Source organism: Kwoniella dendrophila, chromosome 6 (genome assembly GCF_036810415.1).
Source record: "Kwoniella dendrophila CBS 6074 chromosome 6, complete sequence".
Classification (NCBI taxonomy): Eukaryota; Fungi; Basidiomycota; class Tremellomycetes; order Tremellales; family Cryptococcaceae; genus Kwoniella; species Kwoniella dendrophila.
Genome location: NC_089481.1, coordinates 1300752 through 1319674, shown reverse-complemented (window position 1 = coordinate 1319674; position 18923 = coordinate 1300752). Strand labels below are relative to the sequence as shown.

Here is an 18923-nt window from a genome sequence, read left to right as displayed (position 1 = left end):
GTTTACTTCGTTTCTTCAATATAATCTTTCCACCACTCATCGAAACTTTTACTCTCTCCAACATCTATACCTAAATCTTTGAGAGCTTTCGTGGATAATTGTGTATTCTCAGGACGTGGAGTAGCGTTTGGTCCAGGTTTATTGGTATCTTTCTCGACATGTTTTATAGGTAAATCCAGGTGTTTGGAGATGGTTTCAGTCATATCGTATTTAGTTAATGCTGGTGCAGGTGTTGCGTAATGAAGTATGGCAGGTAATGATTTATCGAGATCTATACGCGAAAATGGTCACAACGAGGTTAGTATGGCGATACCTATCACGTTTTGAGCGGGTAAACCGAAACTTACGAGATAAATCATATAGAATTCTACCGATATCATCAACATTTGTAGGGAACCTGACTTGATATGCATCCATTTTATACGTTTTGCCAGATTGATCTTCCACGACTGAAACAGAATCGCACGATGATCCGTAAGTTGGAAGCATGCCGATCTGTTGCATATCGTTTAGACTTACCATCCTTTAAAATGTTCACGGCTGATTCAGCATTGTATTCAGTTTTACCATACCTGTTGACACATATATATCAGTTGGACGCAAATAGGAATTAATCCTTAACGATCGGTTGTTTTTGAACTTACAAAATAGGTACCCTCAATACAGTGACTTGTGCACCCTTCTCCCTTTCTGCCAAAACAGCTTTTTCACCATCCAATTTCTGTCTACCGTACATTTGTAGTGGATCAGGTTGATCACCTACTTCGTAAGGGGGACTAATCATCCAGATGATAGGGAAATGAGCTTTTTGCCTGTAACCCTTCAAAAGACTAGGCAACAAATCGACCACTCACTTTTTACCATTGAATACATAATCTGTTGAAATGTATATTAGTAAAAATTTACGTTGATTTGCGAGTGCTGCTAAATGTGCTGGTACCTCTGCGTTAATCTATAGTGACAATATCAGTTGATTTGCTTCGTTGCAAAGCGCGAGGGGCGACTGACTTTGGCTGCCTTTTCTGGATCCTGAAGCGATATTTATTGTCAACTTCAGAGCTAGGGATTCTCGTTTCCTTTTGAGCTGATAACAAATAACTCACAGCTTCAGCTACATCAGGTCTCCTTTCCGCTGCACCTGTATATTAGTGCGTCATTAGCTATACAACTACCATTTGGGTTATTTATACAGATGACTTACAGTGTACTACGACTATTCGTATGATTTATAAGTAAGCTTTTTAACTCCAACCAAAAAAAAAAGAGGCAAAAAAAGCTTACCATCTATTTTTGGATGAGTTTGAAAGAAACCATTAACAGCTTCTTTATCCATCAAATCAAGTTTAGTGTAAGATGCATCTTTCTTGGCTCGGGAATTTGCCAGCTTGATTACTGCGTCAATGATCTCTCAGTCAGCTTGTATTAAGTATCACCTGCACAGCTGATGATGAGGAAAGGAAACCTACCTTCATCTCCTCGATCCTGAAATTGGTGAACCACTGCTCTACCAAGTAAACCTGAAGCACCTATGAATTCGAAGTATTCAATCAGCTTCATGTTACAATACTAGTTATTACGGAATATGAAATTTACCTGTTACTACTACTGTCTTCTTCATGGTGTATTAGAGATGAAATGCTACTTCAATGACTTGTAGTTATGATCACTATATAAAGACGAAGGAGAAGACGATGTTTACAGTCAAACATGTTTCCCGCTCGATGATTCCCATTCCTCTGATCTATTCCTCTACTCCAGCTTCCGACGGGTAATATTTGGTCCTTGAGATCTTGCCAACTTAACTTTCTCACGGTAAGCAGTGTTGTGTCAGGTACCGATTGATGTACAATACACGTGGATCAGCACGGACTTTGTCTATGAAGTATAAGTTAAGCTTGTAAGGTGGGTTACCCTCTTGTAATGTTTTTTTTGCGGTGCCAGAGAGAAACATAGCATCATCATCGTCATATACTTGTTCGGCCATAACAGATAAACATATTAACGTAAACATATACCACTCCATCAGATCATGTCTTCTTGATTCATCTTCATCCTCGACAATCACTAATTGCTTCTTCAAACATTATCTTCCGAGTATATACTACATACGACACCGTGAAGGAAACCGTACGATCGTTGTCAACTCGCTCGACATTTATAGCGACCGAGGTCTTTTACAAGCAGCTTTGAGCTAAAATAATCTCCGAAAATCTCAACATCGTAACAAGAACTACCTTGACAATCTGAGTTTTCACCAAGATGTCTGGCTTTCTACGTAAAGCTTCTTTATCAAGGAAGAAAGGTTTAAATGATGATTCATCTTCACCACCTCGTGCACCATCTTCAAGGAATGATAGGCCACCAAAATCAAGAAGTGTTAGTGATGCTAGTACGATAAACGGAAATGGTGAAGAAGGTGGTAAAATCAAGAAAAAGCATAGGTATGTCGATTGTTTGTCTTCTCTCGCATATGCACTAGCATTGACCCTGTTTGTTTAATAGTACCAGAAAACGTTTATCCTCGTTATTCTCATCCTCGACATCATTATCATCTATGGCTTCTGAACGTGATCGGGAATCATCACCTACCACAACGAATAAACCACCATCATCACATCTGAATATATCGACTTCAAGCTCAGGTGCTTCAACGCCTACAAGTTTAGTCAGTACATCAAATCCTACTACAATAGGATCGAACGGTAAGAGATCATTGAATGGTAAAGGTATACCATCAACGGAATTAAAGAATTTAAGATTAGGTACAGATGAAATACCAATCTCAGCTTCACCTGAATCTTCGCCTACCGATTCGACTTCAGCTGGTCCACCAATTCAACCTGTTACGACAGCAGGAAATACAAGTATCTCATCCTCATCTTTAGATAATGCTATAGCCTTAGGATTGGAGAAGAAGACAGAAAGAAGAACAAGTATGTATTCACAATGGGAGTTAGAAAAAGTAGGATTGGAGTCAGATTCGGATGAAGATGAAGATGAAGATGCTTTCTTAACTCCTTCAGAAGGTCTGAGTGAAGTCGAAGAAGGTGATGAAGATGAAGCTGCCGATGGATTGAATAAACCTATTAGGGATGAACAGCCTAAAGCCGTTGTTTCTCCGCCGTCTGATAATGCTTCAATTTCTATACCAGCCGCAGCAGCAGCCAAGGGAACGGCAGCGGCAACAGCTACAGGCGGAACATCTAGAGAGGACAAAGGTCAATCTATAGCTGATGCCAAGGCAGTTGAAAAGGGAACGATTGTATCTCAGGAAGGTGATGTATCAGGTACAGGACCATCAACAATAAAACGAAGTAAACCAACTGAACAACAAACTAAAGTTAATATAAAAGGTCAAATTCATGCCACAAAACAAGGTGCTTTAGCATTCGATCAAGCATCCGTTTTGGCTAAAGATATAGATATTACAAGAGAAGCTTTAACTTTATTCTTAACTAGTAAGATGAAAGAAGCAGAAGTATACTTAGAAGATAAAGAAGGTGAAGGTCAACATTTGTATATTCAGTCTGCTCAAGGTATAATAGAGGGTCTGAAAGTGAGTACCTCAGCCTGATAGTCATTCGTTTTCTGCACAAATCATGATCTGTCGTGTCCTTCATGACGGACGTTGTTTTTGATTGAGTCGCACCTTTGCTAATTCATCCGATGGTGCGTAGGGTATGATGACATTCGATTCGATCGATTTGACCAATGCGCTGGAAATTTGTAAAGGTACTTCAGTTACTGCAGCAGCGCTTCGTAAACCTACAGATTCATTAGTGTCTAGATTTGTTAAAGCCGGTGCAGCAGTAGCTAGAATCAAATCTATGTCACCGCTGGAAAGACACGCTGAATTGGTATATGCTGAAACTGCTCTTATGAAAGCTTTATTGGCTATTGTTAGTGGCGGTGATTGGTTAGGCCTTATCAGAGAAGCGTAAGTCTGCCGCTTCCAATCATCTATCTGCCTAGTCCATTGATTGGTTAAAACTCAACTGATACTGGGTTTTCTGATTCAGATTGAATATGCGTGCTGCTCACGGAACATATCATGTCTTACAACAATATTTAGAAGATGCAGATAAAAATGGTTACGATGATAGTATTGACACAGATTTCCGATCTGTACGTGACGCAAACAGTCTAAACAAAAGAAAATCGCCTAAATGCTTATCTCTGAGCTAATTTATTTCTGTTTTTCAGGGTGTGGTATTGGGAGAGGGAACAAGTGCATTGATGCTTTCTCTACTTCCTGCTAAAGTGATGAAGGTGAATACTGGCCATTCAGAATCTGGGTCGAATCGCCATAACTGATTCATCTGGTCCATCTAGATCGCTTCATTGCTAGGATATGGAGGAGACAAAGACAAAGCTTTGTCGACCTTATATTCCGCTGGAGGGTGGCACAGGGGAGTTGAGAAACCTGACTTTGATGAGAATAACGAAGGTCTCAGAAGACCTGTTTGTGATTTGATTCTATTGACTTTCCATTTGGTCATTTCCACTCTCATGTAAGTTGATTTCGAGAAACCCCATCCCCCCAAATCCACTGCTAATGGTAGATTCAAAATTTCAGGCCTGTTAGTGGCATTGACGTTCCAATGGCGAAAAATATTTTGGCTTATAACCTAAAAAGGTATCCTGATGGTAAGTCAGGTAAATACCTTAATTGCTGTAGTCATAGTTAACAAAGAAACAATGTAATCAGGTGTATTCTTCCTGTACTTCCAGGCTAGATCTTTTACAGCTCAATGTCAACCGGAAGAAGCCAACCGTCAGTATCTCCCGATGTGCCAGCTTGTCCTTGTGACTGAAAATCCAAAGCGCAAGAACATATGCTGATTTGGTGTGTAATACAGTTTCTTTGCAGAAAGCTTTAGATTCCAATTTGGAATATATACAGTTACAGCATATGTGCCTGGTAAGTCCTCCTTTGACACCTGATAGATAAATACACCATGATAACTTATACATTCGTGACGTTGACTGATAATATGTATACATGGTGTAGTGGGATTACGCATGTAATCACATGATGTTATCGAATTGGAAAGGTGCATTAGATTGCTTCAGTATACTGAAAGAGGAATCCAACTGGAGTAGGGCTACATATACCTAGTGAGTGTGATCCAACTTCTCCTTTTGAACCAAACTCGGTTTTGATTACCTTTTTTCCCTGTCACAATCATCACCGCTCTTTGTGACATCACTATCATATGAATGTACCATACTGATGGGAAGTTTCTCTATAGCGCTGCGGCAGCATGTCTTGTACAAATTTCACAGGAAGATGGCGGCGATTCAGGTATCAAGCTCAAAGAAGCTGAAAAATTCATGAATCAAATACCGAAATTAACGAAGAAAATCGCCGGTAAATCCTTGCCTATTGAAGTGAGTGAACACTAATCCAACACGATAGAAAATATGGACATGGCTGATTATGGGCTGGAATCCAACTCATTAGAAACTTGTTTCACGTAAAGCGCGTAAATTCCATTCCCAAGGTCAAAAGTTATTCTTACCCGCTATGGAATTAGCATATGTTTTTGGATCGTTATCCAATACACCTAGAAGAAGTTTAATAGATTCTTGGTTACCTCGGGTTAACAAAGTTTTGAAGTCTTTGGAAGGTGTTGAACCTGAACAGTATGGTAACGGACATGAATACTGGGATGGTGAGTGTTCCCGAAGACAATTAATCAAAAGGTCCTAATTCATATTGATTGGTTATTGGGATCCAAATATGTTAGATTACTGCCTTGGTCATTTCCTAAGAGGAATGTGCCAGTTCATCTCAAGATATCAGGTAAGTTCATTCTGTATACATGGACTGTGTTGTTATTTTGATATTGAGTGAATTACATTCGAGCTGATCACAATAAATACTCAAATTGGTTTATCCCAGCCAAAAGATGCAGCACCGGAAGCCATTCAAAAATCATCTTCTGACCCATCCGATGATGAATTAGATAAAGGTGCAGAAAAAGATTTCCAAGCAGTGATAAGGCATGGTCCAGATGTTCAAGTAAGTGTGATATGGATTTATATGGCCAGAAATTGACGCTAACATAAACTCTTTACCTCTTTAGCTTGATCATTATATCCTATTCCATTGTTATTACGAAATAGGTAGATTATACGCTAGAAGAGGTGATGATGAACAAGCTAAATATCACTTTGAGGTAGTCATGGCTGGTCAGTTCAATTTCACTCTTATAATGTTTGCAACGTCCCTTCAGATCTTCATATTTGACTGATACATCATCCTTTTTCTTATATAGGTAAATTACCAGACCATAATCCATATATGGCCAAAGCAAATGGTAAATATTCATTAGAAGGTGCTTTACTATTAAAAACACATGCTGCTTTGAGTGCGGTGAAAGAGAAAGAGAAAGCTGGAAAATAAATTGTATTATAGGTAATTGAAATATTCCAGTAAAAGTGAAAGATTGTTTTTGGATGAACGACAAGGGAGAAACGATATATACAGGATTGCAATTTTCAATTTTCTCTTTTCAATTGATGGATGGGTAGATGATGCATTTGATTAAAAATTGTATAATACAGATAAAATTTTTTCGGTCCCCTTTTCTATACATATATAGTAAATATAATAGATGGATGTAATTTTCAGAAAAAAAAAAAAGGACCCAGAAAATGTATAAAAATGATGAATATCCATGCTCTAATATAATTAGAAAACCTCAAGAAATTGTCTCTAAGTTATAGCAATTTTTGATATTCATCAATGATTTTCTAATCTATTTTAAGGATTTTTAGACAGCAGGATCGGTCACTTGTACTTTATACGATTTATTAGGTGTATTTGGTTTTCTACCTTTTTCCAAAGGTCCTCTACATCTATTTAATTCATAACATCTTTCTCTTACTCCCTTTTTCAATGAAGGTATTTTACCTTTATTTCCTTTTACTTTTTCTTCAAACATTAAAGTTAAATTTCGATTTAGGTAATTTGATAATTGTACTAATGTATATTTCAATTTCATATTTTCCGGTATACTAAAGATCAAAGTCGAAATCAATAAACGATAATCAAACTAATCGATCAATCTGTTGATTTTAATCATGAGTTGCTTGTAGTAAAATATTATCACAAGAAAAACTTACTATCGTTCTATAGGAGTTGACATTGCTTTCCTAATAGCATGTTCGAGTTCAGTATAATTACCTGCGTAATATTTATATGCATATGGTTCACCCAAAGATATAGCTGGACCATGTTGTGACCAGCTGTATAAAATCAAATACAATATTGGTATTAGCTGCCCAAAGGTCCTTCTTTATGGCGTTTTCACTAACCTAGAATATAACCACCATCCATCCATTCTATAATTCTGCTCGAAATAAGGAATTACAACTGGTGTAGCTTGACACCTATATCAAAACACACGTCTCAGCTATGATATCCACAAATCGGCAATTCTGCTATTTGAACACTCAACAAAGATGTTCTCACTCACAAAGAAGTATATACACTTGGACTTATTGGAGGAGCTCCCATCCCAACTAAAGCTTTTACACTACCTACTAGATCTTCATAATTTTCTCTAGTTTGTTTTCCCATAGTCACCAATCCTTCAGGTATAGGTTTACCTTCTTCTACTTCTACCGTTGAAAGTAATTCGAAATTTGGTATTTTCGAAAGGTTTGTCCAGAATCCAGGAGGTGAGACATAATGATAGTGGAAGTACGCTAAGATATAGTAGATCTCGTTAGTGAATCGACATACAAGCGCAAAAACAGAACCATAAAAGGCAATCTTTCACTTACATGACCTTTTAGCTAGTATCAAAGCTGCATTTCTCCTTTCTTCATGAGGCTTTACAGGTATATTGAGACAATAATCTTCCATTGTATAGGGTAAATGGTAATGACCACCAGGTAAAGGCCAAGGTCTATCCCAGAATCGCCACCGTCAGCTTCTCATAACGTAAGATCTCTATTTCGAGAGGTTCAATGTTAAATTGATGAACAGACAACTCACGTAGCAATCCATTCTTGACCCAAAGGATGATAACTCCAATCACCATCTTCAGTTAATCCCCACCAATATTCATTGTTCGTAATTTCCCTTGGTCTCGAGCCCCACTAAGAATGTGAGACAGTCAGTCAATCACACAGTACAGCTAGTCAAGGAAGTAATATGACCTACATAATCAACAATCTCTAAAGCCCATATCGGTATAACACCTCTTTCTGCATCCGGTACTCCAATCGAAAGATCTTTAGCACTTTCAGGCGGAACGTAATGTTCTTTTGCTATGCAACGTGGATCTGTGATACATGATACTGTATCAATGTCACTGTTCCATAAAAAATGGCTAAATACAGATCATATAGTACTTCAGCTTCAGAACTTCTCATTCGTTACTATCGTAAACAATGTATATATCATTGGAATGACTCCAACTAATCAAGTACTCACTACACGTCAGGCATCATTTCTGCTACTTTTACCCAATTCTCATATGGTCCTACAGCGATATACGAGTATCCTAGCATTTTAAGTTGCTTTACCTGATGTTGGCCAACAAATTATCAATGGAATTGGTTTAGCTCGATGCTTTCGCAAATTTGCAAAGAAAAATGGGTTAAGATCAGAGGGAGGTAAGCTATACTCACAATAGAGCTTTGCCAAATAACTTCACCAGTTGTAGCTCCTGTAATCGTTTCAGCAGTATACCACCAACCTGAAACAATTAATGGTTTTTCATGACATGGTTTCCATCCAGGATCATTTAGAGGTAAGAAGCATGAAGAGATATTTCGAAGGGTTGATAAGTTATGTTCTTTTGTGAAATACCAGTGTGGGCTGGAATGACACAAGATGTATGGAAAGGATAAAACAGAGTGGATTTGAATCAGCTAAATCAGAATTGACTACTTGAATCATGAACTTACTGTTCAGACTTCTCTTCCCTTTCTAGGACTCTCATAGTTTGTCTATACTGTTTCGATTTTAAACAATTTGGTGGATCATTTTCTTCGTTATTCAAGTGATCCCAATTTTTACATTCGTCTGATTCTTCTGATTCCTTTGGTAACGATGATGCCGAAGATGATGATGATGAGAGTAAATCTTCTATCCAAGTTTTCAACCTAAAATTAGGTTTCGTATTCACATCCACGTTTGAATCCGAGTTCATAGTATCCAATATATCATCTACTTTTGATTCGGAATCTTGTACAGCATTTGACCAATCTGATGTCCATTGTTTCAATCTATCTAAATTATCTAGAGAACTTTGTTGGACAGTTGGATGTAAACCCAAAAATAAAAATGTTAAGATGAATAATGATATTAAAAGGAAATATAAGTTTCTTTTTTGTGAAAATGTTCTCGAAGTCGGTATAGGGTTCATGGTCGAGTTCAGAGACCGAATGAATCAATGAAGTCGGGTTGGTTTGTCGAAGTAATAGAAAAAGGAAATGATCAAGATGATTTGAACACAAAATCTAAATTGTAGTGATGGGTGATTCACCTATATCATTCACGTAGGCTGTGTTTGCAACAAGTAGATTGATATTGAAATGTTGAAGTTTGACGAGTAATATATGATTTTGATGTCAACATCATTTTCTTCAATTGGGGAGGCGATGTGTGCAAATGTCAGCTAGTATAGAGATAAGCTGGAGCATAATCGAATAAGCGGAAGCGATTAAAGGAGTATAACAGATTCTAAAGGCACCCCTTGATACTCTGACTATACTAGGTTATGATCTGATCATGATGGTGATAAACGTAAAAAACGATGATCTCAAAGGAGTCATGTATGATCAGTACGCGTTATTAGATACCTTTGACATTTACTTCGATTACTCGCTTCCGTACCATATGCACATACCTTCAACCTCTACTATATTTAACCTTAGCTGTCATATCTGTTGAATCCTGAGGCATAACAATTACAGTCATTATATTGCGTTTCAGATTACAGACTAGGCCCTGTTCCCCATGATTATATCTGTGAACACTCAAATAGGGTTCAGCGATACACAAGGGATGGTCAATGCGTTATTGTTTGTTTGTTTTCATTGATCGATCGCTATTGATGGTAATCATCTCTTTCCGTTTTCAGAATAAAAAATATCAACGCCTTCATGAAGAAGGTGGGAGATGGTGTTACACATATTGGCTGATCTGCAGCCCCATGATGAAGGAATTGTCTGGATTCCATTCTCACGACTATTGCTCTTGAATATAATTAATTAGACTTCACGAGTCCAATACTACGATAGAAGTTGATCTAGATCTAGTGAGTTTTATGCTTGTCGTTATGAATATGGCTTTGTATTGCACCAAGTTTTCCAACAGTTAGGAATTTGTATAACTTATATGCTCCACTTCATCGTTGAATCTCAGCTTGGGTCAGTGCAACAATCCAATCAACCAGACCGCTAAAACGTTGATCGGTTACCGCCGCCAACAAGAACCCGTCGATTCTATAAAAAAACATGTTCCGGCCGGAGTATTACCTTGGTCAGGCCCGAATTAGGTAATCATATAACTCCCTCTAAGTAGCTAGACGCCAAAAATTATTAATATGAAATATGCCATTCATAAATACAGGTATTTGTCTACTCAATTATTATTTTATATTCATCTTCTTCATATCTTCAAATGTCAACTTCCTGCTAATATCTGTTAATATCTTTCAAATTCAATTCTATAATTATATCGGACCTATCACACCCTGTTTACAAAGCAATCACTGGAAGACATATATACAATACAACAAGAAAAAAAAGTTAACGGCCATACCCGATAATCACGGATTTCCCACTATTTCAGTGAATATGGTACAGCAGGATGCCCCAATAATTGAAAAGGACATGATTACTGCTTCGAATAACGTGACAGAGAATTCGCAAATACCTGTGCTATCTCAAAATCAATCTGATCACGCCAGACTATCATCGGAACTATCGTTCAAAGCCCCCACTTCTCCACCTTCGAGTTCACCAATAACGACAACAGGTAATTTACCTAGTTCAAGTGTTTCAAACGAGAATGATGATAATGGGAATGGTGAAGATTTGAATAGAACATTATCAATAGTTGCGATAGATGAAGATGATTTACCTGCAATATCAGCTAAACCATTAAGCAGATTGAAATTATTTTTCATCGCGTTTACAGTAACATTTACAATGTGTATGTCAGCAGCAGGATCACAAGCATTAAATATTGGATTACCACAAATACAAAAAGATTTAAAAATGACTGATTCAGATTTACAATGGATAGCATCAGCATATTCATTGACGAATGGTTGTTTTTTGTTGTTATCAGGTAGATTAGCTGATATACATGGTAGAAAATTAGTTTTTATGACTGGTGTTCTATGGTATGCAATTTGGACTTTAATTGGTGGTTTCATGAAGAATGGTGCCGGTTTAGTTGTTGCGAGAGCTTTAGCTGGTTGTGGAGCTGCTATGAGGTGAGTTCCTCCCCGATAGAGCTATGCAATATGACGATTCATGGCTAATTTGACTTCAATGATTTTAGCACTCCGAGTGCGGTTGGTATTATAGCAATGAACTTTACAGGTAAAGCTAGGTCAACAGCTTTTGCTTGTTTCTCAGCAGGCGCTCCAGTAGGCGGAGCTTTAGGCTTGATTGTGGGCGGATGCTTCGTGTCATACGTCAAGTAAGTGAAGCGCATCATAGAGGTACAACCCTTACCCCACTGCGATATATGGCTGATCGTGTGATATAATTTCCAGAAATACCTGGCGAGGAGCTTTGTTCTTGCTTGCTGGTTTAGCATTCTTGATTTGCGCTTGCGCCTTCTTCACAATACCATCCGATATGCCTCATTCAGATGATAGAAGAGTGGACTGGATCGGAGCAGCATTAGTAACGGTTGGATTGATTTTGTTGCAATTCACTATCAGTGCTGGTGAAACTGCTCCGCAAGGCTGGAAGACACCATGTAAGTTCACAGTATAAGTCTGCTTTCAGTGTGTATACTAATGTACCTGACTCATCATCCAGATATCATCGCATTGCTCATTATTGGAGTTCTTTTGGTGGTTGCATTCTTCTTTTGGGAAAGACATGTCATCAATGCTACATCTCGTCCACCATTGATGAGATTACAATTATGGACAAGAGCAAAAGGTCGACTTGCGTCAGTTTACTTTATCGGTTTCGTCGCATGGATGGGTTTCACTGTAAGCAAGATAGAGTCGAATATCTCAGCACATATAAGTGTCCCTCGCTGATCTAAATTATCTTTGTCCCTTGTAGTCCTTGTTCTATCACGCAACTTTGTATTATCAACAAGTACAAGAAACAGGTCCAATTGGAGCTATGCTTCGATTCTTACCTACTTCGGTCTCGGGTATCACGTGTAACGTTATCGTAGCTTTCTTGATCAGCAAAGTACCAACTCAGTGGTTGGTATGTGTAGGATTGATAGCTACAGGGTAAGTCGTGTTGAAAACATTGTTTTTTTTTTGGTAGTGTAAGGATTTCCAGGCTAACCGCATTGATGATATCGTAGATTGGGTAACGTCTGTTTCGCGATTTCATGGGAAGACACTAATTATTGGAGATTGCCTTTCAATGGAATGTGGTTATCAGTAATGGGTGCTGATTTGTAAGTGTTTTCACGTATTTTGATAAGATAGATGTATAGGAGAACTTTGCTGATTTTGAGTATTGCATTTAGCTTAATGGCAACAGGATTGATATTTGTCGCGGCATTATCTTTACCTGATGAACACTCGGTAGCAGGAGCATTATTTCAAACTTTAATTCAATTAGGAGGATCTTTTGGATTAGCAATTACAACTGTAATTTCTGATGTACAATTTCAAAAAGCTATATCAGCCAATGAAAGTTATAAAGAATCTTTGTTAGAAGGTTATCACGCTGCTTTTTGGTTAGGTGCTGCAACTAGTTTTTTAGCTTTATTCATTGCTTTAATTGCCTTAAGAGGTATGGGTACTATTGGAAAAGGTGTAGCACCTAAAAATAAGAGCGAATCTTCAACGAAATCAAAACATACGAATAAAGGGGAAAAGGTGGATCCAGAACCAGACCAGGGACAGGAGGGTGGTGATGGTAAACATTTGAATGATAAGATAAGTAAAGACAAAGAACAAGTATAAGTCTCCACTGGTATAAGGGTGTTTTTCGTCGTTGTTGCAAATTTGGGATATCTGTATATTTCTATTATAATTATCTTTAACGATATATGTACTTCATCGAGTCGATGTATACGTACTTATGATATGTCTGATTCTTCCATCGGCATTGTTCGCCAACAAGGATCCATAGGGATTATTCCAGTATGTCAAGCTAACAGCTACAGAACTCATCATGCTTTCCATATGTGTTCTTACCAACAATTTCGATAACCTCATCTAAGCTTTCCCATTTGAATACTACTTGCGTTCTATAGCTCTAGATACGATGGGCTATTGGACGGGTATTAGCGGAATCAAATTTCGAGTGAAGAATTCCTCCACTTTTGTGTGTGTTGAAAAAGGTCAAAAATCAACATTAACAGGTAGCTAGCTGGTTGTAGTGGTATAAAGTTTTGAAAGATATTTCAGTGTGAGCATTTTGATAACGTACTAGTACAGCTCAAAATTTAAGGAAGGAGATTGAAGATTTATACACAGAGTGATTCGAATCGCAACCCCAAGACTAACTTTCGGCTACACAAAATTTAAAGGTTGAAAAAATTATCAACAAGATGTATTTTGATTTATATCTACCATTCCCATTACCTTTAGAAGTTGAAGATGGATCATCAAAGAAAAGTAAAAAAGGTAAAGGAAAAGCTATACCTCAACAGTCCATCAATTCATCTATATCAATAAAGAAAGATTGTTGGACAGGAATAGAAAGTAGAGATAAAGAGATATTCGTTAGAAAAGTAGCTTTGTCAGGACACTGTAAGTCAGTCTTTGCATTATGAAAAATCTTGCTAAACAGGCAATTTATCATAATTAATATTGAATCATTGACTGATACATGATATTAGTGGGATATTCTGTCGTAGGATGTACGATATCACCTTTAGAACCTTCAAATCAAGTTATATCATCACCTTTCCAAACTTCATTACCTTTTCCAGATTTAGATCCTAGATTATCATCATCATCTTCTTCTTCTTCACAAGCTAACTCATCAACGTCGAAATCAACAAAATCACCTTTAGTTCAAGTAACTAGATATCATATGAGATTAGATGATAATCGTGTACATCCACTTGTAAGTTATTTCTCTTACCTCATTATGTTTCAGTACTCCAGCTAACAAAGTTGTTATGGTGATATCGCAGACAAGTCAAAATACAAATGCATTAAAACAATATGATATTTTAAGTATTGCCCCAACAAGTGATAAAGCTTTTCAATTAGCTTGTACCGATTTATCTAATCCTGGACCAAATCAGGTAAGTTCAGCTTGTGAGGAGTCTGTCCAATCAACAGATAGGTTCAACAGTCAGGCTAATTCTACGAATCGCTGTCTTAATAACATGGTTTATTCAAAAGATATCAATCATAACTCTACCATTACATGAAAGACCATTCACATTTAGATTCAATTGGAAGCAAATGAGACAAGCTCAAAGAAATGGTGTAGTTGTGAGTTATCTGTTTTGTTTTTGGTGTTCAATGTCCTTCTTATTACTTTTGAAAGCGAATTCAAATGCTGATATTACAACGATATATGATTGTTATCGATTTTTCAGTTCGAATTACTTTATTCACCAGCATTATTCCCACCAAATAATTTGTCTACAGAAACTATAAAACGATATAGGCAGAATTTCTTGAGTAACGCAAGAGAAGTATTTAGAATTACAAGTGGTAAAGGTGTTATATTTTCTTCTGGTCCAGGTGGTGATAATTTGAATGGACTGAGAGGTGCTTTAGATATAGTTAATCTGTGAGTCGTTTTAATCAGATCTTTTGGGATATACTATTTGTAGATTTTGGAAAGGAAGAAGAAAGTATAGTATAGGTAAGAAGGGGGGGGGGGGGAGGGAGGCTAAGGGAAGGAGGTAAAGAGGTTGTGTTAAATCAAGGAAAACAGGAAAGACAGTGACAAGGACGAAAACACGGAAGAAAAGGAAAGAACAGGTTGGAAGCGCCAAAAAACAGAAAAGCCCGTATACTGATAAAAATCTTCTATTAATGTTTTATTCAGAGGAACAATGATTGGCATGCCATCAAATCTAACAAAAGAATCAATATCAAATACAACTAAAAATGTACTATTACGTGCTCGTGAGTTTGTCAAGATGGAACCATTTCTTAGATCTCCCTACCTCTCCTGTTTGCTCTATATCTATAATCCCCCCATCCCTTTTACCGATCTTGCAATTTTGCCTGCAAGTCGCCACTATACCTAGATCTCAATTCAGAGTAGTAGCTAATTTGTCATTGTTGCTTGCGCATCCTTACAGAAGCAAGAAGAACGTTTAAAGCGGTCATGTCAATGCCAAAACTTGTTCCACCGCTCTCGCAACAAGGAGATGTAGGTGATGATGTGGAAGATAGAAAGCGCTCTCTGGAACCAAGTTCGGATGAAAACTCAATAAGCAATCAAGCTAAGAAAGCAAAAATATAGGTGTTTGATTTGCCTAACTAGCACAAAACATAGAATACTGGATATTACCATACATCCGGTTACATGTTATATACTCGTCTATTCATATACGTATTATACATATACTATGCTACATTTGGGAACATCTATGTATGTATCAGTGGTAGTGTGAAAGCACACCTAAGAATGGGGTATTTGACAATAAAATATCAATCTTCCAGAACGCAAAATACCTAATACAGCTTGATTCGCCCAGAAAAAATCGAAAATTTCAACGGTCAACATCACGATCACACCATTTTCTCAATAAAACACCTTTTTACTATTTCGTCATCCAACCTCCAACAGCTTTCATAGATTGTTCATCACCTTTACTTATAATTTCACCTTCTTTACCTTTTAACAAATCACCAATCATTAACCAAGGATCTTTACCTCCACCCCATTTTAATAGGTTCTCTTTTAGCTGTTCACCACCATTTCTATTTAATATACCTTCTCCTCCTCTTCCATGGTGTGGTGCAAAAAGGGTAGACCAAACTTTACCTGCTATAGATCTATCAAATAAATAAGAATAATATGTTGCACCATAACCATATAAATGACCAAATTGAGTTTGCCATGAAGTATTTTCAATTGGTTTTATAACACCTAAATCATTTTGTAAATTAAACCAAATTTTAGTTGAATCAAATGTATTTAACTCTGATACGGAAAGATTATGATATTTTTGATCTAATAATGCCATTAAAATTTGTCCATGAGTTTCTAATCCACTTAAAGATTGATTAATTCTTAAATGCGTTTCAATTAATGATTTTGGTAAGACTTCACCAGTTAAATAATGTTTAGCAAATGTTGATAATACTTCAGGTGATGAGACGAAATGTTCCATTAAAATTGATGGTAATTCAACAAAATCTGTAGCACATCTTGTTCCTGATACATTATGGAATTCTGTCCTGCCAATCATAGCTATATTGATGCACAACCACCATATTTAAATCAGCTCCAACGATCATGCTAGTCAAAGATACACTCTCAACTTACAATGTATAGCATGACCCATTTCGTGGAAAAGAGTTTCTAAATCATTCCAACCTAATAAAGCAGGTCTACCAATATCTACTTGACCGAAATCGCATGTTAAAACAACTATAGGTAATTGATATTTCCCTTTTTTACCTTTTAGCGATTCACCTTGAACTGCTAAACCTTTTCCTATACCAAACTTATCATCCCACTTTGATCTCAATCCATCTCCTTGATGATCATCATCATCGACTCTTCTTGAACATCTTACGGTATAATGTGCTGCTGAAGGTGATTTACCTTGTCTCGAAAACAAATCACAATATATAATACCAATTAAACCTTCATTTTCATCTATAACATCCAATCTCTTTACTGAATCATGCCAAACTTCACCTTGTTTAATCGACTTGGGTTTGAATGAAATTCCGTATAGTTTCTGGAAAATCTTCGATAATCCTAATAAGCATGTACCGGTTGAGAAATATGGTGTTAAAGAAGGTAAACTTGATGTTGGAGCTAAAGTCGTTAAATATTTTTCAGCGTAATAATCTCTATCCCATGAATGTATTGGCGGTAAATGTACTGCATTATTATCGTTGTTGTAGTAATTTCCTGTTAGAGTGGTAGCTTTTAACCTCTGTAATGAAGAAACGTCTAGTGATGCAGTTGGTTTATGATGTTTTGCTAAAGAATTCAAAAATTCTAATACATTTTTAGGATTTTTTGCCATTTTATCAATCAAAGTAACATCTGCCCAAGTTTCTTTACCTAAAACATTTGCTAATTCTGCTCTTTGTTTTAATAATTCTTCTAAAACTTCTATTCTTTCTGGATCTTTTTGAATTCCACCTATATAAACTAATCTTCTTGCTTCACCTTCTCTGGCATATCTTGAAATCATTTGAGCTTCCCAACTTCCAGGTACGACATATGCTACATTCGTTGAACCATATCTACGTTTTCTAGGTAATGAATCAATAAATTGTGATCCCATTCCAGCTAATAATTTTTCAGGTTCAGGTAATTCAATTAATTTTTTTGTTGATGGTCCACTAGACGCGAATGATAAAAAAGTTCTACCTAGAGATAATAAAGAATCGGATAAAGAAACAAATTTTTGTCGTACAGCTGGTGGAAGATGTATACCTGATCTTTCAAAATCTGATAAAAATGTATGGGCTACTCGTAATTCTGCTGATGATAGGGGTTCTGGGTGTGGATAATTGACAGCTTTGGTGAGTGACTGCATACAGAAATTAAAATTAGCTCAGTTTTTGTAGCCCATTATCCTACATAATCCGAGCTCTAACTCAGATAACCAGATGATCTTCCTATGTTAATGCTCGTGTGACCTTCGAACTTACCTCATATAAACCCGTACTAGTGTTCAACTCATTCATAAAACTGCATAAAATTTCATATGTCCTTTGAGACTCTTCAACCCATTTAGGTTCAGGATGAACATTTCTAACTAATTCACACATATCAATCACACCGCATAAAATATCACTTAATCTATCTAAATTTTTAACAACTAATCTACGTTCTTTCCCTGTTGGATCATGAGGTGCTTTACAAATCCTTTCGACTATCGCATTGGCTTGTATCAAAGTTCTTTCTGTTAACGGTCTTAAAGATTTTGGATTTGTTAAAGGTGGAAATTCGAATAAACCACTTGATGAAGATGCATCAATATCCTGATAAGGTAAATCAAAATGTGCTTTTAAAGCTTCATCATCCCCTTTTGAATTACCACTTAAAGGCGGAGGCGGTATATATTGTGATTCATATTGCGTTGATGTCGAAGGTGATGTTGCTAGCGCTGCTTGAGATTGTTGATATCGATGTATCTGTGTTGAGGTTTTCAGACCCGCTTGAATGGGTGACAGACGTAATCGAGGTATTACAGTAGACCGGCGAGAGATTGGAAGGGACCGTATCGATCTCGAGCGAAAAGACATGCTGCTTGATTGTTACTATGTCGCACAGAAAGATAAACCTACTGGAAGTAATATCTTTCAAGTGTTATATACGTTCTCTGTCCCACTGATTTTGATAAGAATGGTGATAAACCGAAAGGCAAGATAGATCCGAAAGATCGGTTATATGCGTTAAATGTTGAAATCAAGACCGAGGCTGAATGGTGATCGTGTGATGACAACACAGATGATGGTTGCTAGCTGTATGTGATGCAAAAGCAATAATGGTGATCACAGTCAGAAGAGGTATAAGGAGAATCGACGAACAGCATAGATGAGCAAAAGACCAAAACGACTTTGATCGACCTATGA

At 37.0% G+C, this 18923-nt stretch overlaps 6 protein-coding genes across 6 annotated transcripts; 3 read left to right on the top strand and 3 right to left on the bottom strand.

The window, feature by feature from the left end:
* Positions 1-2: 2 nt before the first annotated feature.
* On the bottom strand, positions 3-1618 carry L201_005043 (dTDP-4-dehydrorhamnose reductase; the record flags this gene model as incomplete). Its single annotated transcript, XM_066220776.1, has 10 exons — positions 3-271; positions 348-449; positions 520-572; positions 645-776; positions 855-952; positions 1009-1029; positions 1104-1138; positions 1282-1392; positions 1467-1526; positions 1594-1618. 10 exons carry the CDS (start codon positions 1616-1618, stop codon positions 3-5), a joined length of 906 nt encoding a protein of 301 aa, XP_066076873.1.
* Positions 1619-2259: 641 nt separating this feature from the next.
* Positions 2260-6409, top strand: L201_005042 (uncharacterized protein; the record flags this gene model as incomplete). The annotated part of the gene is made up of 16 exons (XM_066220775.1): positions 2260-2441; positions 2503-3556; positions 3678-3937; positions 4020-4125; positions 4204-4269; positions 4333-4511; positions 4577-4647; positions 4709-4774; positions 4860-4921; positions 5012-5118; positions 5253-5391; positions 5465-5675; positions 5751-5806; positions 5906-6025; positions 6090-6195; positions 6282-6409. The coding sequence occupies 16 exons, from the start codon at positions 2260-2262 to the stop codon at positions 6407-6409; spliced, it is 2913 nt and encodes a 970-aa protein (XP_066076872.1).
* Positions 6410-6779: 370 nt separating this feature from the next.
* On the bottom strand, positions 6780-9386 carry L201_005041 (uncharacterized protein; the record flags this gene model as incomplete). Its single annotated transcript, XM_066220774.1, has 10 exons — positions 6780-7023; positions 7132-7254; positions 7324-7398; positions 7485-7716; positions 7795-7919; positions 8009-8112; positions 8177-8345; positions 8450-8541; positions 8647-8836; positions 8926-9386. The coding sequence occupies 10 exons, from the start codon at positions 9384-9386 to the stop codon at positions 6780-6782; spliced, it is 1815 nt and encodes a 604-aa protein (XP_066076871.1).
* Positions 9387-10821: 1435 nt separating this feature from the next.
* L201_005040 (uncharacterized protein) lies at positions 10822-13142 on the top strand (the record flags this gene model as incomplete). Its single annotated transcript, XM_066220773.1, has 7 exons — positions 10822-11465; positions 11534-11674; positions 11751-11959; positions 12022-12200; positions 12277-12455; positions 12533-12628; positions 12701-13142. 7 exons carry the CDS (start codon positions 10822-10824, stop codon positions 13140-13142), a joined length of 1890 nt encoding a protein of 629 aa, XP_066076870.1.
* A 590-nt stretch (positions 13143-13732) lies between these two features.
* L201_005039 (uncharacterized protein) lies at positions 13733-15618 on the top strand (the record flags this gene model as incomplete). Its single annotated transcript, XM_066220772.1, has 7 exons — positions 13733-13934; positions 14024-14253; positions 14324-14437; positions 14538-14630; positions 14738-14934; positions 15196-15275; positions 15455-15618. The coding sequence occupies 7 exons, from the start codon at positions 13733-13735 to the stop codon at positions 15616-15618; spliced, it is 1080 nt and encodes a 359-aa protein (XP_066076869.1).
* A 301-nt stretch (positions 15619-15919) lies between these two features.
* Positions 15920-18593, bottom strand: L201_005038 (uncharacterized protein; the record flags this gene model as incomplete). The annotated part of the gene is made up of 3 exons (XM_066220771.1): positions 15920-16572; positions 16648-17875; positions 17997-18593. 3 exons carry the CDS (start codon positions 18591-18593, stop codon positions 15920-15922), a joined length of 2478 nt encoding a protein of 825 aa, XP_066076868.1.
* Positions 18594-18923: the final 330 nt, after the last annotated feature.